The 27121-nt window shown below is 33.2% G+C and overlaps 1 protein-coding gene and 2 pseudogenes across 1 annotated transcript; 2 read left to right on the forward strand and 1 right to left on the reverse strand.

Annotated features, from left to right (window-relative positions):
- Nucleotides 1–1126: 1126 nt before the first annotated feature.
- LOC120113646 lies at nt 1127–2705 on the forward strand. The gene is made up of 4 exons (XM_039134727.1): nt 1127–1520; nt 1747–1814; nt 2163–2215; nt 2296–2705. The coding sequence occupies exons 1-4, from the start codon at nt 1269–1271 to the stop codon at nt 2703–2705; spliced, it is 783 nt and encodes a 260-aa protein (XP_038990658.1). The 5' UTR covers nt 1127–1268.
- A 4953-nt stretch (nt 2706–7658) lies between these two features.
- Nucleotides 7659–23349, forward strand: LOC120113634 (annotated as a pseudogene).
- A 1454-nt stretch (nt 23350–24803) lies between these two features.
- Nucleotides 24804–25912, reverse strand: LOC120113623 (annotated as a pseudogene).
- Nucleotides 25913–27121: the final 1209 nt, after the last annotated feature.

Raw genomic sequence — 27121 nt, forward strand, 5'->3', positions numbered from 1 at the left:
TCCCTATAGGGGTCAAGTGCATCCTATTATTTTAGAAAAGTGGTTAAATTTAGTTTAATGTGTTAAAGGAAAAAAATTACAATTTTTACATATCCATTATTTTTATGAAAATAAAATTAAAATTTTAGATCCGTATTATTAAATTTCTGGATTCGCCACCGGAAGGAGACATGCATGAATAAAGAAAGGCAGCACTCTCTAGAGTTTATTGAAAAATAACCGTAATATCTCCAAAGGAGACCGTGCTAACTGTACAAGTGTTTGGGAGAATTAGTTAGGAAGTGGCTTGCTAACAATCATCCAAACCACTTCTAACTGATTATATCAACAAAACTAATTCCTAGCTTTGAGATACTTCAATATTTCGGTCGTTTGATTGTTGTTTTTCACTTATATTTTTTAAGGGTTAATTAAATATCGCCACGACTAATCAATATGACGTTTATCTGTTATATTATTGATTTTCTATGCTTTAGACCATCGAATTGAATTTGGATATCTTTTATGCATTCGTAAATAGCTTTTCAAGTCGCTCAAGTCTAATTTACGGTTTGTCGGTGGTCTTTCAGTAGCTTGATCCTTTTTTGTGGTTCGTTTGCCAATATGATCAGATATGTTTGTATCTATTTTTGTTCGAGTTTTCTTGGTTAAATTTTAACATTTTCTTGTATGATCCTTACGTGATCTTCAGTTGCTAGTTTTGTTTCAATGATTATAGAAAATTGTTCTATTTATGTGTTTAAAAATTAGGTACTAAAACGGATCAAAACTGGTGTTTAGGTACTAAACATGTTAAGTTTTTAACGACGATGTATTAAAAAAAAACACAAACTAAACGATAGGTATGATTAAAAAAATTGAAAATAAAAAAATTGAAAATTTAAATACTAAAACAACCAAAACTGATAATTTAATTACTAAATGAATAGTTTACCCAATTAAATATAAATGTATATGAATATAGAAATTTGGATTAATAAGAGTAGAGTGAGAGGGACCCACCAATGTCATCAAAAAGGTATAAACGATAAAACTGCCCACTCTCAATGCCACCCTGGCTTCCCCGTTCACTATCACCTTCTCCTGATTCCTTCACCGCGTACTATTGGTCTGGATGATGTTAGAGTAGTTGTAGTATTTGGGTTTTGCACTTTCTTTTCCTTCCTTCTCCCATTTCTTTCCCGAAAAAATATTCATTTTCTTTCTCTGGTTTTTCTTGATTTTTTCCTTCGGAATTTTCTTAAAGAAAATTATATATTTCATCGATTATGAGGATCAGAAAAAGACCGATTCAGCAAACTTTCTCTTCGATTTCACCTCTTTCATCAGATCCCAACTTCAACAAGTCTCCGGTGGTGCAACACCCGCAACGGTGGCTGTCTCCTCCACCTTCTGATCAACCAAGTCACCCGATCCGTCGACAGAAACCCACCCAGGACCTTGATTCATCTGCTGTCCCTGAAACAACAACAATAAGAGCAACACATGGAAAAGAGCTGAAAAAGAAAGAAGATCACTCGGTTAGTTCAATGATTCAAAGATTACTTGGTCATTTTTCTATCATAGTTTTAAGGTTGTTAAAAAGAGTGCACTAGTGGTTGCTGTAATAAAAATAACATCTTGTCTGAAAATTTCTTTTCACTTTGACTAATTTGCACCACCCATGAAAGCTTCATATATTAGGTAAAAAAACAAATACAAATTTACCCAAGTGAGATCCTTTGTATTTTTAACTTATTCTTGTAGGTTTTGAAGCAAACAGGAGAGGACGAAAGGGGAGAAAATGGGGAGAAGAGGAGTAATTACACTACCAGGTAAGAAAGCCAGCCAATGTTCTTTTTATTACTTCATGAACTGTTGTAGTAAAAAACTAAAAAGGTTGAAAAGAATTACTCCTTGATAAGTTTTTTAACCAACATTAATGAAAAGAAAATGCAAAATACAGTATAATCAAATATAATACTAAGTGGAAATACTGTTTTTATTAGGTTATTATATATATATCAGCTTCCCATCCAATCTAATCTCAGTCTTCTTTTTCTTTTTCTTTTTGGTTAGCTAATATATATTTCTATGTGGTGCACATTGGAATGGTCCCCATTTTAACTAATACCTGGCTATGGACTTTCTGGGTTTGCTTAATTTTATATATATTTTTCTAGGAAGAAAAGTGTTTCCGGTGAAGAACTAGGAAGGGGGTCTCTATCCCATCAAGGTATGAGATCAAATTATAGTGTGTTTTTTAATATAATGTTGATTATTGAACGGCGTTGTATTTTATTGCATTGAAAAAAGCTGAGGGGAGCTGGTGTGAAGGAGAGAAGGCGTTTCCATTGAAGAAAATAAGAATAATGAAGAAAGATAACGATAATAATAATGAAAAGAGTGGCAAAAAGTTCAGAAGTCGAAACGGTGCGTTAATGGAAGGTTCGAGGTGCAGTCGAGTTAATGGAAGGGGATGGCGGTGTTGCCAACAAACACTCGTGGGTTACTCGCTCTGCGAGCATCACTTGGGAAAAGGGAGGCTGAGGAGTATCGCCAGTGTTAAAAGCAATGCAGCAAAGAAGGAAGATCCGCAACCGCCATTGTCGAAACAAGGAAGTGATCAGAAGACAGTGATGAAGCTGGGGACGGTTAAAGCTCGATCGATAAGCAGTCTGCTGGGCCAAAACGACAATGTAATTGCAGTTTCTGATGATGATTAGATACTGTAGTTTCCAGACTTTCTTTTTTATGTTTGAGATTCTGGATGGAGCGATGCTTTGGATTGATAAAGGTGGGTCTTTTTTAGTGGTTTTATTTTATGAATGATGGGATTAATGTTAAATAAATTGGAGGAATAATTTTCCCTGTTAATCATGATTACTAGTTCGCTACAAATTTTCTGATTTCTACCATGCGGTTGATTAAGTGGGAAATACGTGTACGTGGGGAGCCACCTAAGCTTACGTAATTACTGTTCATCTTTTGACTAAAGAAAGAGCATGAAAGTCCAGTCATGCTCAATCCTTTCCAACTAGACCGGGTCGCCCGTCACATACTATGCTTGTTTACTTGTTTTTAAAGCTCGAATTTATTCCACTCCTCAGTAATATTTTTTACTTAATAGTAATGATTATTCTTATTAAATAAAGAAAATATATCGGAGTGTGTGGTTGCCCGGGGTATCCCAGACAACCCCTCAAAATTGTCTACTTAGATTACTTAGTGTTAATTTTTTCTAATTTTTTTAATTAATACAAGTGTCACCTTTAATATTGTGCAACCTCTAAAATTTTTTATAAAAGTTTTGTTGTGCAACCCCTGAATTTTTATCCTGTGCAACCCCTGAATTTTTATCTTGGGTCCGCCTCTGTATATACATCATTAATACTAATATAAGATATATCTAATAATGATGATTCGTTAATAAACTATTATTATTATAACTAAATCAAGATCTATCTTCAATAATTTTGAGTATTTATTTACATCTAATATGATGATGTGGAGTAAGAATAAATCAACATAATGACCAAAATTTATGGGGATATATTAATTTAACATTAATTTCATTTATAAATTTAGTTGATTGTAATATGGTTGTTTTTTATTTATAGATGTAAATGTTTATTATTTAAATTAAAAATTCATTATTATTATTATATTAATAGAAAAGAGCCAATTAATAAATGTTAATTACACAAGTCAGCCAATAGAAGGGCCATGAAGGTCAAGTAACAATATATCATGTAAACCAGAGGAGGGTGGGGAATGTGGCGGATGTAAATGTTTTATAGTGGACAAATGTACTGAGCTCAAACAGCATGTGTTCACTAACTACTGCGTTGGGCTTGCTCCTTTGATCTTATGTTTTTAAGAACTAGTTGCAAATAATGTTGTACAGGTGATGGCGCTGAAAGCTAATTCCGATGAAGATGACGAATCTGATGAATCCAAGAACAAACAATTAGCAAGGCACTAATAAAGATGAACAAATATGGGATTTGGTGCAATTATCTCAAGTTTAAGTTAGCTCAATGGCTAAGCCCGAGAGGGGTCTCGGGTTTAATTCCATCCTACCTTCGTAAGAATATTTTCTCTTCCTTGGTTTTATTCACTAATGAAGCTCATGCTTTGGACTTAGAAGATAATTGGAGCAAGTATTTACGTCATTAGGAACTCGACCTATCATCATAGTGAAGTGCCCCTAGTTTTCTTTCTCTTTCTTTTCTCGCATCCTTATTTAGATTCGTTTTTCTAATCAACAATACGATGGCACAAACAAAGTGTCGTCAACATACTTTTTCCCCTGAAAAATCGTTAACGTACTTAATAAAAATTCATAAAATATTGGCACATGTCAGCATATAAACAATTCAAACAAAACTATAAAAGATAACACATAGAATTTTATCATAATTTGATGATCATTTATAATTTTATCTTATTTTAATTTAATTAATGTATTTCAATGCATCGGTTTAATAATATATTTTAACGTGCAATATTCATTTTTGAATTTTTCGATGTGTAGCCAAATTTAATTTGAAAAACCACAAAGCCAGCCTCCACGTCAATCTCGAAACAGTCTACCGATTGAAAACATATGCATAATGATCGAGGTATATCCAGTCCTCATCCGGTTTCTCTCACTAGACCATAACGAGCTGTTTTTGGATCGTAGAGTGCTTCTCGACAACATCACCATAGATGGTTTAATGCTTAATATATGCCATATAACTTCATATTTAATTCTCTTTACATTTTATATATTTATTTTAGTTAAAGAGTTGGTTTAGTAAATCAATATATTTAATGTGTTTCCACATCTAACAAATAATATTAATTAATTGAATAATAAATATGAAATAGTTATTTCTTGATAATAACCTTTCGTGCATTCAAATCTTATTATAGTTAATTTAGTAATATTTATTTATTTAAGATTGAAACATCTAATTTATATAAGTTTACAATTGCATCCCATCAACCATCAAGACCAACTGCTGGCAACCACTGTTCATCGCTAGAAAACTGCATTCTTAAAAAAAACTGCAGTTAAAATATGGCGCACCGATGTTTGTTCCAATATGGTGCGTTTCGAAATTGGAATGCATGCATCCCAAAATTTGTTCCATTCTTACAAGGCACCACCTTCGCAAGGCACAGTATACTGGTCAGGGTCCAATTTTTTTTTTCAGAGGAAGTTGTTGGTATTCCTATTGTTTTTGACTTCATTATGAAGAAGAGACCGAGTTTTTCTGAGTTGGGTTGTTCTTATTTTTGTTGGTGTACTGAGTTATGGACACTGCAAGTCAACTCATTGCTGGTTCTCACAGCAGGAATGAGTTTGTCTTGATAAATGCTGATGAAAATGCAAGAGTAAGACATTCCAAATCTCACTCAAAAAAATTATCAGCTTTTTTGGCCTTATTTGTTAATTTAACGAATCCGATTTGCTTGTTTTACTGCTTTATGAAGTAACTTTGATCCTCTTTCTTTTTTGTGTTTATTCCTGAAAATGTTTAAAGTTGATCTTTTTTACTCTATATTTTCTGGGTTTCAATAGAAATGTAACAAGTTAGGATTTTTAAAGGCTAAACATAGGGATGGACATAGGAGGGACTGGTGGGGCAGTCCCCCAAATTTTAAATTTTTTATATATTAGACAATTTTTTTAAAATTTTTATTAAAAATTTATTTTTATCACCTAAAATTTTATAAATTTATATATTTTTTAAATTTTATAAGTACACCCCTATAATAAAATCTTGTGTTCATTCCTAACTAAATTTACACGCTTTAGTACCTTTGTCTTGCTATTTTGATCGTTAAATATCTAATATCGTCTTTTACTTTTCTGGATTTTTTTTCTGGAGGACGCAAATGTTGACTTATTTCTAGTGTTACTTGATTAATAACCATTTTCCAGAAAATTCGTTATATTTGTTGATTCAGGTGAAGGACGGGTTTCTTTTTGTTGTTGTTGATTGTATGATTTCTGGTTGTTCTAAGATTTATCTTTTGCATTTAAGATTTTGGTGTTCCTTTTGTGTAGATTCTGGGAATTTTGGCACCATTTGGAACAAAATAATAAGATTCTGTTTCTGGTGGAAATGTTGTTCATGCCAAACTTTGGATTCTTCAGAAATATCCAGATCCTTTGAAAATTGACCAATGGATGTTTGAATTTATTCAATGCATATATGGTTTAATGAAGTAGCTTATAACTCTTTTTAACCTTTGTTTCAGAATCCTAACGCATATATGGTTTAAGCCATTGCAAAACATGTTAACTAACTTCTGTCATCTTATCCTCCTTTTCTAAGTATTGTAAGTAAACGGAAATGAAGTTGTTAATTATCTACAAAAGGATGAGTAAATTATTACTTTTAATTGGTAACTGGCGATGTAACTAACTAGTTAGTTTCTAGTACTTTCCAGCTTTTTTGAGATTCGGCGAGAACCGTTGTCCTTTTGAGGATGGTCGGCGGGCTGGAGGCCAAGGGTGAGTGGGTAGTCATCGGCATTCGGCGGTGGTGATGGTCGGTACCGGAATTGAAGGACTTGACGTATTTTATGAAAAATAAGAGAAATTGATTATTTTTAATTTATGAATTTTATTTTTTTTAAAAATAAAGAAAACAAAAGATCAAGTTACGTGTTAAATATTGATTAGTTAACTTCTTTTTAACATAATTTTTAACTGATGTTTCGACATAAGCGCCTAAATGATAACATAAAAAATATTAGGCACTTAAATTGATAAAAAAAATAAATACCTAAATGAAAAAAGAAATATAATTTAAACACTTATTTTTATATTAATCCAAAAAGTAAATGTATTATATTTATTTTTCAAATAAGATGGACACCATTTTCTAATGAGATATTTTGATTATAGCAAAATCTTCATTTTTTCCATTTCCCACGTGCATAATAGACCAACAAAATATTAAATAAAAGCACAATATTCTGTTTCTTATAATTTATTAAGTACTTTTTAATTAGGGTTCAAGTTAATTACCTGAGATAACATAGATGGACACCATTTTCTAATGAGATATTTTGATTATAGCAAAATCTTCATTTTTTCCCTTTCCCACGTGCATAATAGACCAACAAAATATTAAATAAAAGCAACAATATTCTATGTTTCTTATAATTTATTAAGTATACTTTTTAATTAGGGTTCAAGTAAAATAATAGATAAAAAATTACAACATGAGATAATATATATTCATGATTTTTCTTAATTATTAGTAATATTCATCATACAAATACAATGTTTAAATTCGATACTTTTAAAAAAAATTATATTTTCATTTAACACTGAATTTTTTAAATAGTTCAAATTCTAACATTTCTTAACAATACTCTTATATATATATATATATATATATATATTAAAGAATATAAAAAAAAAAGAAAGAAATTGAAGATAAATTTCATTCAAATTTGATAAATCTACGGTTCTCTTAGTCATCATCGATCACAAAGCGAGCCAGCTGTTTCCGTCATGAGCGTGGGGGAAAATTAGAGCCCGTAGATGGGGTAGAAAATGAGAATCGAACAGCCAAAGATCTAACAAGATCGTATTTGAAGTGAATTCACAAATTCGCCTTCTTTTAAACAAAGATAGCGGGTAGCTTAACCGCATTATTCTGAGAGCTGAACAGTTCGTTAAAATTGCAACAGAAAGTGAGAATCGCTTTATAATTTTGAGTTCAGATGTTTTGTTTGTTTCATCAGCACATGTCTCTATAATTTTATTCGGTATTAATTTGATCGGATTTGGATGCTCAGATCTTCAACTTCAGGATCTCTTTAAAGTAAACTTCTCAAAATTTTCACCTAATTTTGCGTTTAATTATTGATGATTCTGTCATTTTGCTTCATTAGCATGCTTCCAAATTTGAAATTCTATTCTCCAAATATGTGATTCTTTCCAAAAATAAAAAATAAAATTGATCTTTACAGTGCAGTCCAACATTTGCATATTGAGTTTCTCAATTTGAAGTTCATTTCCAATTGTTCTCAATTCGCATACGCGTTTATTGATTTTTGTATTCGGCTTCGTATGAAACAGGCCATAGAAAATGGCAGATGGAGAAGATATTCAGCCACTTGTTTGTGACAATGGGACTGGAATGGTGAAGGTAAACATTCATAACAGATCTCCGTTTCTCTGTATTAGTTACCAATGGTATTTCTTTAAATGTGATTTAGTTTTCATTATTTGATTTGTTCTGATTATTTTTCGAGAATTGATTTTATTGATCAGTGTTTTGGATCGTTGCTGGTCGATGTATAAACTTTTCAGGCTGGATTTGCTGGAGATGATGCTCCAAGAGCAGTGTTCCCCAGCATAGTCAGTCGCCCTCGACATACCGATGTGATGGTCGGCATGGGCCAAAAGGATGCTTACGTGGGAGACGAAGCTCAATCCAAAAGAGGTATTTTGACATGGAAGTACCCAATTGAGCATGGCATTGTTAACAATTGGGATGATATGGAGAAAATCTGGCATCATACGTTTCTATAACGAGCTCCGAGTTGCCCCCGAGGAACATCCAATTCTCCTCACGGAAGCCCCTCTTAACCCCAAGGCTAATCGTGAGAAGATGACTCAAATTATGTTCGAAACATTCAATGCCCCCGCGATGTATGTCGCTATCCAGGCTGCTCTTTCCTTATATGCCAGCGGCCGTACAACAGGTTAGCACATTTGATTGCCAACTATCTGATTCTTCGTTGTTCAACATTATATTCATATGATTATATTTATATTTATAGGTCAACTGAAATCTAATGGAATGTGTGATTGAAAATGTTCTTTGCCTAGATATTGTTAGAAAACAAAAATATGTTGAGAGACATCAATATTAGTAAGATATTTAAGTTTAACTCTTTCTTTTAAAGAAAAAAAACTTGAGTTTGATTCAATCATTATTGATACTCATGATTAACGTTTAATTAACCACCCATTTTCATATTTACATTAAAAAAAAGGAAAGATTCATCGAAAAAATGAAGAGAATTTTATTGGCTGGTACTATATATGACATGATGAGAAAGGTGGATATAATATTTTTTTGTTGTTATAAATCTTATGTTTCACTTTACTTTTGGACTTAACATGCAAGGTTAATGTGTAGGTATTGTGTTGGACTTTGGAGATGGTGTGAGCCACACAGTTCCTATCTACGAAGGTTATGCTCTCCCACATGCCATTTTGAGTCTCGACCTAGCCGGTCGTGATCTCACTGATGCCCTCATGAAAATCTTAATGGAACGTGAATATTCCTTCACCACGATCGCTGAGCGTGAAATCGCGAGGGACATAAAAGAAGCTTGCTTACGTTGCTCGACTTCGAACAAGAGCTCGATACCACGAAAACCAGCTCCTATGTGGAGAAAAACTACGAGCTACCCGATGGACATGTTATTACCATCGGGGCTGAACGGTTCCGCTGTCCCGAAGTCCTCTTCCAGCCATCCATGATTGGGATGGAAGCTGCTGGCATTCATGAAACCACATACAACTCCATCATGAAGCGTGACGTGGATATTCGAAAGGATCTATATGGAAATATTGTCCTTAGTGGTGGCACCACTATGTTCCCTGGAATTGCCGACAGGATGAAAAAGGAAATCACGACACTAGCTCCAAGCAACATGAATATCAAAGTGGTTGTACCACCGGAGCGGAAGTATAGCGTTTGGATTGGAGGCTCCATTTTGGTATCTCTCAGTACCTTACAGCAGGTATTACCTCTTCATTTTACTTCAAAGCATTCATGATTAAGACTAGTTTCTAATGCATATACGAACATGAGAATAGGAATATAATTCTTTCTGTTGCGGAAGACGACTATCGGATAGAGTAAAATCGCAACTGATAATTTGAGAAAATAAAATTGAAGATAAAGAAGACACAAAATTTACGTGGAAAACCCCTAAATAATATAGGGTAAAAACCACGGGCAACGGTAGAAGAATTTCACTATGAGAAAATAAGAATTACAACCTCTCTCGATCTACCAAGGAGAAAACAATGATAATTCTCTCTTGATAAAAAGGAGAAAATAACTCTCAAGAAACTCTCTAAATTCTCTCTAGTATTGGAAGAAAGCTAGAATGCTTTGGGATGATTTTGAAGCTAAATGAGCTAGGGTATTTATAGTTGAAATTTAAGGATTAATTTGTAAATACCCTAAATTACAATTACTAAAAATGATTTTACCATTTCCAAAAAATTCAACAAATGCCATGTGCCATTAATTGTGCCCACTTTCGGTGCATTGTTTAATCCACTTTTCGGTGGATTTGTTTAGTTTTCAACAATCTCCCACTTGAAGATTTGATTGGAACGATCATATCTTCACACCATTCTTTCTACCTTGTACCATTATGTTACTTACGTCTCTGACAGGCCACAAGAGGATCGACACTAAGTAAATTTATCAACGTTGATCGCATTCGTCATGAAATCTGCTATGTTGTCTTTGGTATGGATCTTCTGGATATCTACCGTTCTTTCTTTCACCTTTTCACGAATGAAATGGTATTGAACTCGTATGTGCTTTGTCCTTGAATGAAATGTTGGATTCCTTGCTAATTGCAAGGCGCTTTGACTGTCACAAAAACAGAGAGACATACTCTTGATTGTGCCCAAGCTACTCCAATAGCATCTTCATCCAAATTGCTTCTTTACTAGCTTGTGTAGATGCTACATATTTTGCTTCTGTTGAGGATGTAGCCACAACTGACTGTAATTTTAAAACTCAGCTTACAGCTCCACCAGCAACTTTGAACACATATCCTGTAGTAGATTTGTTTTTATCCAAATCCCCTGCATAGTCAGAATATACATACCTATTGATTAGTAAGTTTGATCCTCCGTAACATAATGCAACATTTGAGGTCCCTTTGATGTATCTCAGGATCCTCTTTACTGTATTCCAATGCTCTTTGTCTGGATTCGCCATGTACCGACTAACCACTCTCACTGCTTGTGTAATGTCTGGTCTTGTACATATCATAGCGAACATTAAACTTCCCACTACTGATGCATACGGTACTCGAGACATCTCCATCCTCTCTTCTTCACTGCTAGGACTCATACTGGAGGATAATTTGAAGTTAATAGGAAGAGGGGTAGAAATTGGCTTACAATCTTGCATGCTGAATCGTGACAAGATCTTCTTCAAGTAATTCTTTTGTGAAAGTCAAATCTTCCTATTACTTCTGTCTCAGTGAATTTGCATCCCTAGAATCTTGTTTGTTGATCCCAAGTCCTTCATTTCAAATTCCCTAGCCAGTTGTGACTTCAATTCTTTAATATGATCTTTGTTGGGTCCTGCAACCAATATGTCATCCACATACAACAGCAATATAACAAAATCGTTATCACCAGACCTCTTAAAATAAGCACAAGGGTCTGCATTAAGTCTGTTGTATCCAAGGCACATAATGAAGGAATCAAATCTCTTATACCAACACATCGGCGCCTACTTTAGACCATACAGAGATTTGTTCAACCTGCAAACCAAGTTCTTCTTTTCTATTTCTTCAAAACCTTCAGGCTGGAGCATATAAATTTCTTCTTCAAGATTTCCATGAAGAAAAACTGTTTTAACATCTAGCTACTCTAGATGTAAGTCCAATGTAACACACATTGCCAAAACTACTCGAACTGTTATTAGTCGAACCACAGGAAAAAATATTTCATTAAAATCAATACCTTCTTTTTGAGCATATCTTTTGATCATCAGTCTTGCACGATGCCTCTCAACTTGATCGTCACCATTTTGCTTGATTTTGAAGACCTATTTGTTACCAATTGGCTTCCTTCCTTGTGGTAGTGACACAATGTCCCATGTATTATTTTTATGAAGGGCTTCAATTTCTTCTTGCATCACCATCATCCACAGTGAAGCATCTGAGCTGTTTATTGCTTCCTCGTATGTTGATGGCTCACCGTCCTCTATTAAAAGGCAGTATGCAATATTTCCTTCTATAATATAATCTGAGTGCCAATTGGGACGTCTTCTCACACGATCTGATTGACGAGTTGTTGGAACTTTAGAACTCTCTGGTTCTTGTTCATCATGTGCTGGTTCTGCTTTAGAAGAATCTCCTTGTTCAAACTCCTTTTCCACATGTATCTGTGCAGTCTCTGACTTTTCAGCTCTATCATCATCTTCTTTTCTTCGTAGCTTATCTTCTACAAAGATAACATCCCTGCTAATGACCACTTTGCGGGCAGTGGGATCCCACAAGCGATACCCCTTTACTCCATCAGCATACCCCAAGAATTTACATTTCCTGGATTTTGGATCCAACTTTGAAATTTATTGGGCTTTGTACATCACGTACACAATACTTCCAAATACATGGAGGTTTGAATAATCAGATGGTTTACCAGTCCACATCTCTATTGGTGTCTTCAGCTCTATTGCAGTTGATGGAGCTCGATTCACCAAATAACACGGTATTGATTGCTTCTGCCCAGAATGATTTTTCTAGACCTGCATCCCTCAACATTGCTCTTGTTCTTTCTAACAAGGTTCTGTTCATCCGCTCTGCCACTCCATTTTGTTGAGGAGTGTTTGCCACTATGAACTATCTTTTGATGCATTCTTTCTGCAAAAGTCATCAAATTCTTCACTTGTGTATTCTCCTCCATTATCTGTTCTGAAACACTTGATCTTATTTCCAGAATCAAGTTCCACCCGCGCTTTGAAGTTTTTGAAAGTGGAAAACACATCTGACTTCTTCTTAATAGGGTACACCCAACATCTCATAGAGTAGTTATCAATAAATGAGACAAAGTATTTTGCTTCGCCTAGGGATGTAACTGGTGCTTTCCAAACATCAGAGTGAACCAATTCTAGAACACTTTTGGCTCTAGAATTTGACGTGTTGAATTTCAACCAGTGCTGCTTACTTGTTATGATATGCTCACACAAAGGAAGTGATACCTTTGTTAAGCCTGGAAGTAGCTTTTTTATCCACAAGGACTTTCATTCATTGTTCTGACATGTGTCCAAGTTTCTGATGTCATAGCATTGCAGAATCTGAACTACATGAGGCAACAGAGGCTTCTGCTTCTAGCAAAGTCTCTCCATTCAGCATGTACAGTTTGCTGCTATTTTTTCGCCTTTTAGCACCACAAGCATTCCACTGAACACCTTCATGATTCCTTTTCGTGTTTCAATCTTACTTGCATTATTATCCAACAATCTGTAGGATAATAAATTTGTCTTCAGGCCTTTCACGTGTCGCACATCTCGAACAATTTTAATTGTTCCATCGTACATCTTCAATTTGATAGTTCCCACGCCAATGATCTCTAAGGCATGATCATTGCAACTATACACAGATCCTCCTGAGACAGGTTCATAATGATGGAACCATTCTCTTCTCTTGAGGTCATGTGATATGTTGCTCCTGAATCAATGAGCCATATGTAACACCCCAACCCGTACCTGACCCGAATACGAGTCTCAGGTGTCACATTGACTTTTCAAACTTTGACTCTTTTGAAAAACTGAGAAATTTAAAACTTTGTTTAAAACAAAATAAGTTAATTTACATAAAAATGACCACAAAATACAAACTCGATCAGAGTACTCGTAATTAACGACTTATTACATGCCAACACTTTATACACAACAAAATACCTACTTTGTCGATTACTTCTGATCTGATCTCTTAGTAGTAATGATACTGTTTTTGCCACTTCTATTCTTGTTCTTCTCGTCTCTTGGTACCTACGTGTAAATCACTTACACGCTAAGTCATAGACTTAGTGAGGCAATAAATAAACATGTAACAGTAGATTCATGAATATGCATTCTTACCAGTTAATCATGATATTTCAATATGCATGGATATATTTCCTATGACATATATAACCAAGTCATGCACACATGAAACCTACCTTTTTGCATCACTTTCACTTTAATTTATATTTCAATTGTTGTTGTTGTTGTTGCCCATGTATATTATTGAGAATAGAGGTATGTGAGTACATTGAGGTTGTGCACTAATGCTGTCACCACAGCTCGTATAATTTCCCTCATGGGGCACCCGAACATTTGTTCAGTATTCGTCCCGAAGGACTGCTATATATATCCCGTAGGACCACTACGTCCCGAAGGACTACAATACCCTCGACTCTTGGCATGCCAACTATACTTATAGCTCTCGTATTATATACTATGGGCATTTCTTATGAATATATTTCTCATCACTTGTTCTTTCTCTTTTGTCACATACCACATGTATATGTAACCATGTATTTCATATCATATCACATGTATCACGTATTGCATATTCATATATTTCATATTTCACATATTATTCATTTCACATTGGTCATATCTCATAGCATATATCACATATGCATATAATCATGTATATCATATCATATATCTTATGTTTCAGGCTCTTATGTTTATGCACATCATGTATTCATGTACATATAAGAATCACATATCAAATAACATTTTAGGAGTCACTTCTTACCATAGTAACTCCATAATTGGCTCATCGCAAGCCAATGTTCATTCAATAATATAAGTACAATTAAAATTGCACTCACCTTAGCCTTGTTTGATTTGAATCAATTCTAACCATTTGATTATTCCAGAACTTGTTTAGGCTCATATCTACATAATATAACATTTCAAAACTATCAGAAGCCTAAACCTTAACCTTGATGTTAACAACTTAAGCCAGATTATTGAACCAAATTTCATTTTTCCTTTAGGGGGAATCGATTCCCCCCAGGGGGAATCGATACCCCCTGAACATACTGGAAATTTTTTCGTTCAGGAAGGGGAATCGATTCCCCTTCATAGGTATCGGTTCCCTCTGCCCAGAAATTGTACTTTAAGCCCGAAAATCATCAATTCTTCACTCAATTCTTCTATTTTAAACCCCTATCATGTCATTAAACTCAACTAGCATTACTTAAACCAACTTATATCCATGAAAATCATATATAACTTAAAAATTCTATCTTTCATATGTAATTCAAGAATCATACTCAAATTTCAATATGTTCTAAATACAATTCTAACACTTCATATTCCTTAATTATCATGATGACAAGTCAAATTTAACTTCAAATTCAACTTACCAACTCTTTTCCATGATTTCATATAAAAACTCGTTTTCTTAAATCTCTTATAACTTCTTCATCTTTTGATTATAAGACAACTTAAGTTTTCCTTAAGCTTAATTATCATTTAATGATCAAAACCTAACCTTTAATTTAACAAATAATCAACAACTCAGAAAACACTTACCTTTGCCTAGCTTCCACGGTTGGGAGAAGAAGAAAGGAAGAAGAAAGAGTTTTCAGATAACTCTTTCCCCCACCCCCCACGTGATTAATTCATATTATTGGGGGAAAATATATGTCATGCTAAATGACCATTTTGCCCTTTAATTCTTTGGATAATTACTATAAACTTTTAGGAAATATTTCCGAACAATCATTGAACTATTCAATCATCTTACTTTAATCACCAAATTCTGAAACTTTACAATTTAATCACTAACACGTATTTTGGGATGTTACAAATCTCTTCCTCTTAAGAAAATTCGTCCTCGAATTTTCACTATACAAATTCCACCTCTTTTAAAGATCCATAAGGTCTAATGAATGTAGAACTGAGCTATACTATATAGAGAATCTTATTCGGAACAAGACATTAATAAATACTTTATCACTTATCTAGAAATTCTATTTTTTTCTTTAAATATATATATAGAACTTCTGTTAACTATCCACTATCTTAATTTTTTTTCACTTTACTTCAACTTCTTTGATCCAATCCGTCCATACAAAATCTCAATAATTCTATTCAACTAACATAATAGTTTCCAACATTTCTTTTACACAATGTCACAAAAAAACTATTTTGATATCTTTCTTTACTTGCAAACCTACTACTCATTAAACAAACTTAATAATAACTCTTCCTATGACAACATTTTCTGACTTTAAATCTTTAACTTTCCCTTCGTGGTTGCAATTACTAAACTTATTTTCAATCAGCAAGGAATTACATTCATTTCTATCTTTTCACTCATTCGATTCTACACCTTTTAATCTTTATAAATTCGTATAAATATAATGTCGCTCATCATGGAAATAATAAGGTTCCATCCATACGGTAATCTCAATCCTTATCACTCAACATCATGAGTCCGTTGATTTCTTTCATCTATCTCTAATGACTTACAACATAAGCCAAACATTTATTCTTATACCATCTTCATCCAAATTATTATACACATTTCTTTCTAAATTTTACTCATAACAATCTTGAAATTGATGTCAATACTCTTTTTTTTTCATCTCAAAAGTAACATACTTATCTTTAACAACTTGATTAGAGAGAATACTATCATTCAAATATATCTCAAGTTTCCTTCATACATATAAATAAATCCTTATCTCTTTTACTATATTTACATGGCTAAGAAACACAACCTTAAACCAATACATGTTACACTTGGTTAACTTAGTCTGACATTCTTTTTCTGATCTTTTAAACTCTATTATACGCTCCCCTTTGCATAATTTTTTTTTCTAATACGACACTTTAAGAAAACTTTATCGTCTTCATAAAATTCAATTAATTTCTGTCTCAAGTCTGCCTAATACTTCTGTCGATTAGATGTCATCTTGAAATTATCTTAAATTATCTTTACTTTATCCTCAACCACTTTCAATAAATCCTGGAAAATAAAATTCTGATCCTTTAACTTGAATCAAATTAATGATGTCCGACATTTTCTCCCAAATAAAACTTCATACAGAGTCATCTTAATGCTCAATTGATAATTATTATTATAGACAAATTCTACTAAAGGTAAATAATTTTCCCATGATTCTTTGAACTCAATCATACATACCCTTTTTAAAGTATGAATAATCTGTTAAACTCACTATTTGTCTATGCATAGATATCAATGCTACAATTAATTTAAATTCCTAAGACCTTTTCAAAGATTTCCATAACTTTGAGATAATCTTAAATCTTCATCAGATATAATTAAGACATACAATTTACAAAATCCAACAATCTTTTCATATAACCTTACATACTTATCCAAGAAATATTACCTCAGTATGATAAAGGATACTAATCAGTTTCTTCATAAACCTCCAAATTTAGTCTCTACTGAAATTCTGATACAAAATTCATAACTCTTTATCCTTTCCACTTAGAATTGAAAAATTCTTACTTTTATACCAAACTTATACTTTACACCTTATCATAACCATTTTCATTCTTAAACCTTTAAACTCTATCATTAATTTCCTTATCTCTTTATTCCTTCACAAATCAAAATCTTCTTGCAATCTAAATCATTCATTCATTTTTGTACTCCATTACGTTTTTCATATCTATATGAAAAACATCATAATAACACTTATACTTTTATTTGATTACTAATATTTATCACATTTTCATAACCTTAATATTTAACATTATTTTCACATACTTATTCTTTATCCTTTTTTATACTTGCATTATTTTATTCTCAAAGCGCCTTTTAAAACCTGTAAATACTCTTCTCATTGCCTTAATCATATATATATATGATCCAATACCTAACCATATTCAAATCCATATAATACTTGATTAATTCACTTTATATTTTATTCCAATCAAATTATCTCAACATTGTTTACTTAACTTATCAAATCCACATTCATTCTCATGTATCATGAAATTTTATTTGTTTCACTCTCAACATTTCAACATCTTCCATCTTATAAAATAATTAATGACATATCTATTTCTTAAACTTTTTCCGAAACAATATTCACATCAATAATCTTCCATTATCATTACCATATTTATTTACCATATTTAGCTCAACTGCATAGCAACTAAATTATCTCATTTAAATTCTCCACTTTATAATAGTGGATATCCTTTAACATTATTTAATAGCACCTTAATTTTTTAAACGAAATCTTTAATTTTTAATCTATTAATAGCACCTTAATTTTTTAAACGAAATCTTTAATTTTTAATCTAGGGTACAACCCTTATCCACTCATCATATACCATATTTTCAATCAAATTATATATATATAATATATATATATATATATTCCAATGATATCTTACTCAACTTTTCAAACTTGGACTTTTACTCACAACGCAATATTATTTCTGATTAAATCGAACATTATAACTTCCTTTATCTTATAAATTGTTCACCGACTTACTCATTCTCAAACTTTTCTATTACTCTATATCTTCTCTGGAACATTCAATCCTTATCTCACATACAAATACTTAAACTTATTTATATCCCTTTAAAATAATTTTTTTCCTTCAATTTCATAACTTCTAACAGAGCTTTAACCCCAATTCACAAAGATTGTCTTTAACCCTGACTTATCATCATTAACTCCTTATTTAATATTCAATATCAGACCTTACCGCTTTAGTCTGTCTGACTCTCATTTGATTTGATTCTCTGGCGGAGAATACAACTAATTCTATGGTTGAAGTTGAAAGCTAGAATCTCTATCTTTATTTAATGGTGCTTAACTCTATTAAACACTAATTCTCTTAATCATCTGAAATTTTTGTTCTCCAATCCTTTTATTCTTCAACCAATCACGTGTTCTTCCTTATCCTTCATAATCAAAATCAACACAACAATAAATCTGTTTAACTTATTAACTTACTCATACATGCTGTACTTCTTTGTTAATCTATATATCGAGCTTCATTTTTTTTATAAAGTGATCATTCATATACTTATTCATAAATTCTTCTACAAATGATCATTTATTCACCATACTTCTAGCTTACCTACGTAGTAATAAAACTACTCAATTTAACTTCTCCACTTTGGAGAAATTAAAATCTTCTAATATTATCTTCCTACCATTTAATCAAATTTCCATAACAATGGAACATTTCTCAAATTCACCCTTAAACTTAGGTGTTCTCAACTCTTTTCAATACATTAATTCTATGAATTATAGAAGTATAAAATTAAAACACATCATAATATCATTCAACATCATGAATCACTCTCTAATCTTATACAGGCATTCCCTGAGGTTTTCGCTCTTCTCCCTGCCTGGCCAAGGCAGGTGAATGCTATTACCTTCAGGTCTATCACCTTGTATTTCACTTTAGAAACTCTTATGATCATATATCTAATATAACATAATATTTTAATTCTATTAGCAAGACAGTACACTTACTATTCCATCATATCAGAAGTTTTCACTATTTTGTTGGCATGTATACCTTATAAAACACTATAGACTCCGGTTTATGCCGAGAATCGACTAAACCTTAACTCTGATGCCATTAACTGTAACAACCCAACCCGTACCCGACCCGAATACGAGTCTGAGGTGTCATATTGACTTTTCAAACTTTGACTCTTTTGAAAAACAGAGAAATTTAAAACTTTGTTTAAAACAAAATAAGTTAATTTACATAAAAATGACCACAAAATACAAACTCGATCAGAGTACTCGTAATTAACGACTTATTACATGCCAACACTTTATACACAACAAAATACCTACTTTGTCGATTACTTCTTATCTGATCTCTTAGTAGTAATGATACTGTTTTTGTCACTTCTATTCTTGTTCTTCTCGTCTCTTGGTACCTACGTGTAAATCACTTACACGCTAAGTCATAGACTTAGTGAGGCAATAAATAAACATGTAACAGTAGATTCATGAATATGCATTCTTACCAGTTGATCATGATATTTCAAAATGCATGGATATATTTCCTATGACATATATAACCAAGTCATGCACATATGAAACCTACCTTTTTGCATCACTTTCACTTTAATTTATATTTCAATTGTTGTTGTTGTTGTTGCCCATGTATATTATTGAGAATAGAGGTATGTGAGTACAGTGAGGTTGTGCACTAATCCTGTCACCACAGCTCGTATGTGAGTACAGTGAGGTTGTGCACTAATGTTGTCACCACTGCTATATATGTCTCGTAGGACCACTACATCCCGAAGGACTACAATACCCCCTCGACTCTTGGCATGCCAACTATACCTATAGCTCTCGTATCATATACTATGGGCATTTCTTATGAATATATTTCTCATCACTTGTTCTTTCTCTTCTGTCACATACCACATGTATGTGTAACCATGTATTTCATATCATATCACATGTATCACGTATTGCATATTCATATGTCATTTCATATTTTCACATAGCTCATTTCATTTCACATTGGTCATATCTCATAGCATATATCACATATGCATATAATCATGTATATCATATCATATATCTTATGTTTCAGGCTCTTATGTTTATGCACATCATGTATTCATGTACATATACATATCAAATAACATTTTAGGAGTCACTTCTTACCATAGTAACTCTATCTTTGGCTCATCGCAAGCCAATGTTCGTTCAATAATATAAGTACAATTAAAATTGCACTCACCTTAGCCTTGTTTGATTTGAATCAATTCTAATCCTTTGATTATTCCAGAACTTGTTTAGGCTCAATATCTACATAAATATAGCATTTCAAAACAACTATCAGAAGCCTAAACCTTAACCTTGATGTTAACAACTTAAGCCAGATTATTGAACCAAATTTCATTTTTTCTTTAGGGCCCCCCTGAACATACTGGAAATTTTTTCATTCAAGAAGGGGAATCGATTCCCCTTCATAGGTATCGGTTCCCTCTGCCCAGAAATTGTACTTTAAGCCCGAAAATCATCAATTATTCACTTAATTCTTCTATTTTAAACCCCTATCATGTCATTAAACTCAACTAGCATTACTTAAACCAACTTATATACATGAAAATCATCTATAACTTAAAAATTTTATCCCTCATATGTAATTCAAGAATCATACTCAAATTTCAATATGTTCTAAATACAATTCTAACACTTCATATTCCTTAATTATCATGATGACAAGTCAAATTTAACTTCAAATTCAACTTATCAACTCTTTTTCATGATTTCATATAAAAACTCGTTTTCTTAAATCTCTTATAACTTCTTCATCTTTTGATTATAAGATAACTTAAGTTTTCCTTAAGCTTAATTATCATCTAATGATCAAAACCTAACCTTTAATTTAACAAATAATCAACAACTCAGAAAACACTTACCTTTGCCTAGCTTCCACGGTTGGGAGAAGAAGAAAGGAAGAAGAAAGAGTTTTCAGATAACTCTTTCCCCCACCCCCCCACGTGATTCATTCATATTATTGGGGGAAAATATCTTTCATGCTAAATGACCATTTTGCCCTTTAATTCTTTGGATAATTACTATAAACTTTTAGGAAATATTTCCGAACAAATCATTGAATTATTCAATCATCTTACTTTAATCACCAAATTTTGAAACTTTACAATTTAATCATTAACCCGTATTTTGGGATGTTACACCATATGTCTACATATCTCTTTCTACCTTCCACGGTGGTTGACGCTTCACAGCATATAGCATCTCCATCATCTGAAGTGTTTGCAGTATTGCCTTGTGGATTGGAGTTTTTATTTAGGCTCCAACAATCTTCTTCAAGTGACCATTCTTTCCACAGTTGTAGCACTTTAAATTCTTCTTGCTTCTTGACTTCGAACTACCATGTTTGTGACTGTGCTTTGGCCACTTTCTGTTGATCTCCCTCTCATCGTTGTCAACGCTTTTGCTTGTTGCAGATTTACTTATCTGTCTTCCTTATTCTTACGCCGATTTTCTTCTTGTAGAACAACAGCTGCAACGTCATCGAAGACTAGACTGGTGACATTACTGTTTGTCAAGTTGATGATGAGTTGATCATACAAATCAGATAGACTTTGAAGTAGAAGTTCAACACGTTCTTGTTCTACTATTTTACAGCTTAAGGATGTAAGCTGAGAAAATAAAGTGTTCAGTGTGTTTAAGTGCTCTGTCACTGAAGTAGATTCTGACATCCGGAGAGTGTACAATTTCCTCTTAAGGAAAATTTTATTGTGCAACGATGTGGCCTCGTACAATTTGGTGAGATGATCTCATATCTCCTTAGTTGTCTTCTTCTCCTCGATGCTTGACAATACTTCATCTGCTAATGCTAGATGAAAGTTTGTCATAGCATTCCCGTCTATTTCGATCCATTTGTTGTCGTCTGTGAAATCTACCGGCCTTTCGCTGATAGCTGCTAGACAACCGTCTTTCCTCAGGATGACCTCCATCTTCAATTTTCACAATGAGAAATTTCTCCCATTAAATTTATCAATATCAAATTTTGTTGCCATGACTTCTATTACGGATAGCTCCCACTATTTCACTATCATGAATAGTTCTATTGAACCTTCAAAGAATGTGTAATATCTTCTTACTTTCTTATGTTGGAGGGTCACCTTTTGGTGGCAACCACAAAGACAATAAGCAGATATTACACTCAAATCTGGCTCTGATACCAATTGTTGCAGAAGACGACTATCGGATAGAGCAAAATCGTAATTGATAATTTGAGAAAATAAAAATGAAGATAAAGAAGACACAATTTACATGGAAAACCCCTAAATAATATAGGGTAAAAATCACGGGCAACGGTAGAAGAATTTCACTATGAGAAAATAGGAATTACAACCTCTCTCGATCTACCAAGGTGAAAACAATGATAATTCTCTCTTGATAAAAAGGAGAAAACAACTCTCAAGAAACTCTCTAAATTCTCTCTAGTATTGGAAGAAAGCTAGAATGTTTTGGGATGATTTTGAAGCTAAATGAGCTAGGGTATTTATAGTTGAAATTTAAGGACTAATTTGTAAATACCCTAAATTACAATGACTAAAAATGATTTTAGCATTTCCAAAAAAATCAACAAATGTCATGTGCCATTAATTGTGCACACTTTCGGTGCATTGTTTAATCCACCTTTCGGTGGATTTGTTTAGTTTTCAACACTTTCATGTGTTGTCGTTCATGGCTGAGATCTAATCAGAAATTAAAGAAAGGAAGAAAGAAAAGAAGTATGAAGGCGGCAGACTAGGGTTAGGTTAAGACTATAACAACCAAGAAAAGACAAAAAAAGCAACAACAATGGTTTGAGTAATTCAGGTCAAAACCCTTGTGGATTGCAAACCCAATCCAAGTAATATTGGGTTATTTGTTTGCAGATGTGGATTGCAAAGGCAGAGTATGATGAGTCTGGACCATCAATTGTCCACATGAAATGCTTCTAGTTATGCAAAAACGCAAGAGATTGGGTGACGAGAGATCAACATTGCACATTTTGGTATCAAGGCAATGCTAATAAACCAACTGGGTTGCTGTTTTATCTATTCCTTTTCCCCTTTCGGTTGCCTTTTTTTTCTTCTTCCGTTGGTGTTTAAAAAGAAATTAATTTTGAATTTATTAGTTGGAATTTTCATCAATTGAATTCAAATATTTTATATTCAAATTATTAATTTTATAATCAATCAATTCTGTATTGAAATTTGAATTAAATATAATGAATCTTTAAGTTTTACTAAACATTTTGTAGATATAAAGTCGACATACCCCATATATACTGCTCTGGAACAAAATCTTTTTTCTCAGAGACTCGTGGTATTAAAGTTGACAACTGTAATATCATCATTGAAATGCTACCTAGTCCGTTTTATCAACTTTTTTAACATCATTATATAATAAAGCATCTTCTGTGAAAAGGAGAGTGCTAAAAAAAAACTTCTGTAAAAAGGTTTATTCTGTAATTTTATATTTTAGTACGTTAAAATTTATGATTTACTTTTTCTATTTCAGTTTAAAATTATTAAGTTCTCAGTGTTTATGTTATGACTAAGTTTAAATTAATAATTATTATTAGATTCCATTTTTAAATGAATAAGATTCTTTTATTCCATTTGTTTGACAAGAATTCTTTTATTCCATTTTAAATAAATAAAAAAAGTCAAAGTGATTTTTTTTCAAAAATACAAAGCCACAAAGGTTAAAACAGACATTAAGTTATTTAATAATAATAGAACCTCAGTGATGTAAACCAAAAAATATATTTGTAACTTGCATATACTGATGTTAAATTCAGTGTTGTTAGAATGTAAATTACCCACAATTGATAGTGCATTATCTTTAATTTATTAGAAATATGATATATTAAATGGGTAATGAAATGATTATCAACATATGTATATCGTTACTTGAATCCCATGTTTAAAGCTGCAAATTATAAAGATTAACATTTGAACTTAAAACTTATCAGATATCACGTTTCATAGTAAACTTCTAATGCTAGCCATTTCCGGAATATGATGCTGTCTATTTTATTTGTATCAGTGTTTACCAGTCATCCATATTATCGCCGTTTGCAAATACAAACTCTAAAAGTTCCAGTAAACAACCAACGACGACGGAATGCTTAAAACACTCCTAGATAATGCAACTTCACGTTTGTCACGCATACATCTTGAGTAATATATAATGAATTTAATCTGTTAATAAGAAAGTTTAATATTATAATTTCATAAATCTTTTTAAAAATTATTTATGTTGGAATCAATATTGAATTAGCTGATTTGAGATAAAAACTTATTAGGGATCACCTTTTTAAAGTAATTAATGCTCGCCCATCCATATTACCATGCTGTGCATTTATTTTTACCAATACATAACATATCAACAATTGGCATCTCCAAAATACAAAGATAGAAAGTTCCAAAAGGCCAAAACAACCAAATTATGACGGATTACATATCCTTGAACACTGTAAAACAACAAGAACTAAAACATTGCCCAGGTACGTAATGCAACATATTTAAAGCTGGTTTCTAAACCAAAACGCACCTTTTTTCTTGTCCCCTTCATCTGGTTCCACGTAAAGACACTCTTTCGCCTCTCTCCATATCGCCTTATAAACTGGTGTCCCATCAAACTGGTAGTATTCCCCCGGTATTGGCTTTATCGCCTTGGTGGCCGCCATTGCATGATAATGCGGCATCGTCGAGAACAGATGATGAGCCACGTGTGTATCGGTAATGTTAAGGAAAACCTTGTTCAAAATCCCATAATCTCTGTCACGACGGTTGGTAAAGCTCCCCTTAACCAGTCCCACTGCGAGGAATCATAGTGAGGCAAAGAAGGGTGGGTGTGTTGCAAGTATGTGATCATTACAAGGAAAGCGTTAACCACCAATAATGGAACTCCGTAAACACAAATTACGCACGGTAACCCTTTGGCCAACACGAGGTGGTAGAGCACGTAGGCCACGGCGAGGACACCGGCGTCGGAGATATAGATGTGGAGACGTTCTCGGTCGGAGAAGATTGGGCCGTAAGGGTTGTAATGGCAAGTGTTTCGGTCGTAAGGCCGGCGACGTTGAAGGCTAAGTAAAGTGGCCAGCGTAGGGTGAGTTGAATGGTGATTGACAACAACCGGCCCGGTGGATTGTTGAAGTGTTTGGCCCACCATCTTAGACCGGATTTTTTTCCGGAACGAAGACTTCGTCTCTTTCAAGAGAACCGATGTTGGAATGATGACGACGGTGGCTACATTTCCAGGAGAAATATGGGACCAAGAGTGAAGAGTGGAGGATAAGGCCGACGGTGTAGTCGAGCCATTGATAATCACTGAAAGAGTGGTGGCCGCATTCGTGGGCGATTACCCAAACTCCGGTCAAAACGCAGCCTTGCATGGCCCAATAAAGTGGCCATGTTATGTATTGGAGAGGCTGAGGAAGGCGGGGGAAGTAATCGGTGGCTACGTAGTAGAAAAGAGAGGCCAATATGATGTTGTAAATTACGTAAGAGAATTAGCGTAAAACGGAGCGTCGGAAACAGTGTGGTGCGATGGCCTTTTTTATTTGACTCAGACTGAATGGCGGCTTTGTGATCGGAACTCGCTTCAGTGGATCGAGTTCTGGTTTCTTTAGATCGAGTTCGGATTTTATCTCAAAATTCGAGTTGAGTTCAGATCGGATGAAGGATGTAAATTTTTTGAATCAGGTCGAATTATCCAAAACCCGACCTATGTCCATCCCTAATAATTGTTAAGCTAAGTTCACATGGTTGTTTCAATGTTAAAAGAGGCCTGAAACAATACTAAAATCGTCGCTTTCACCAATTACACGCCACCCATTACCACTAAAATCATTTTTTGTACGAGTAATAGAGAAGAATTCTTGACTTTCATCACCCATACGAGTACAACGTAATAGGTAATCTCTTGTGACCATGGGATCCACCAACTAGGCGTCGTCACGAAAAAAATTTATGACAGCAAAAATTCATTAGTTTTAATTAGTAAATAATTAATATGATAAATATAATTGATAATGCCATTTGTTTTGTGACGGTTATAAGTGAATTATCTTTTTTAGTATATATAGAGAGTTAGAGTCAGTTAGTCATGGTGGAATTTCAAACGGTTAAAATCAACTAGTTTATGAACTTTTAAGAGAGAAAAAATTGATGAAGAAGAAGATCCCCTTCTTTGGCTTGGCTAATAGATTTTACAATGACCTTTAGTATTGATGTCACACGTAGAGTCATGATGCCTACTCGTAAGTTGGTAAATTAAAAAGATCCGACTATTAAATAATAGATCGTAAATCACGTGGAGATGTCATAGGTCGGATTAAGTGATTTTTAATTACTCAAATGATGTTAGGGATGGCAGAATGACTCGAACCCGACGGGGAAACCCGGCCAAGTTCGGGTCGGGTTTGAATAAAATCATGTCGGGTCGGGTATTGAGGATTTTTTCGGGGATTTTTTGGGTTCGAGTTCGGAGCAAGGTATCCCCGCCCCGCCCCGATTATATATATATAATATTTTTTATTTTTTATATTAATTATATATAATATTTTATATATTAATTATATATAATATATAATATTTTTATATTAATTATATAATTCAAACCCTAAATATTTAAACCCTAAACTCTAGCTTTTATAATTATGTATGTGTTTAATTATGTATGTGTTTTATTTTGGAGTTTAGGCAATTATTTATAATTGAGTTTGAATTTGTGACTGTAGTTTGAATTGTAAATAATGTAGACTAATTTTCCATTTTTTGTGATCGTTTTTTATGAAAAATACGTTTTTCTAGGGATCGGGTTGGGTACAACATT

The sequence above is a fragment of the Hibiscus syriacus genome, unplaced genomic scaffold (genome assembly GCF_006381635.1).
Source record: "Hibiscus syriacus cultivar Baekdansim isolate YM2019G1 unplaced genomic scaffold, ASM638163v2 tig00110213_pilon, whole genome shotgun sequence".
Lineage (NCBI taxonomy): Eukaryota > Viridiplantae > Streptophyta > Magnoliopsida > Malvales > Malvaceae > Hibiscus > Hibiscus syriacus.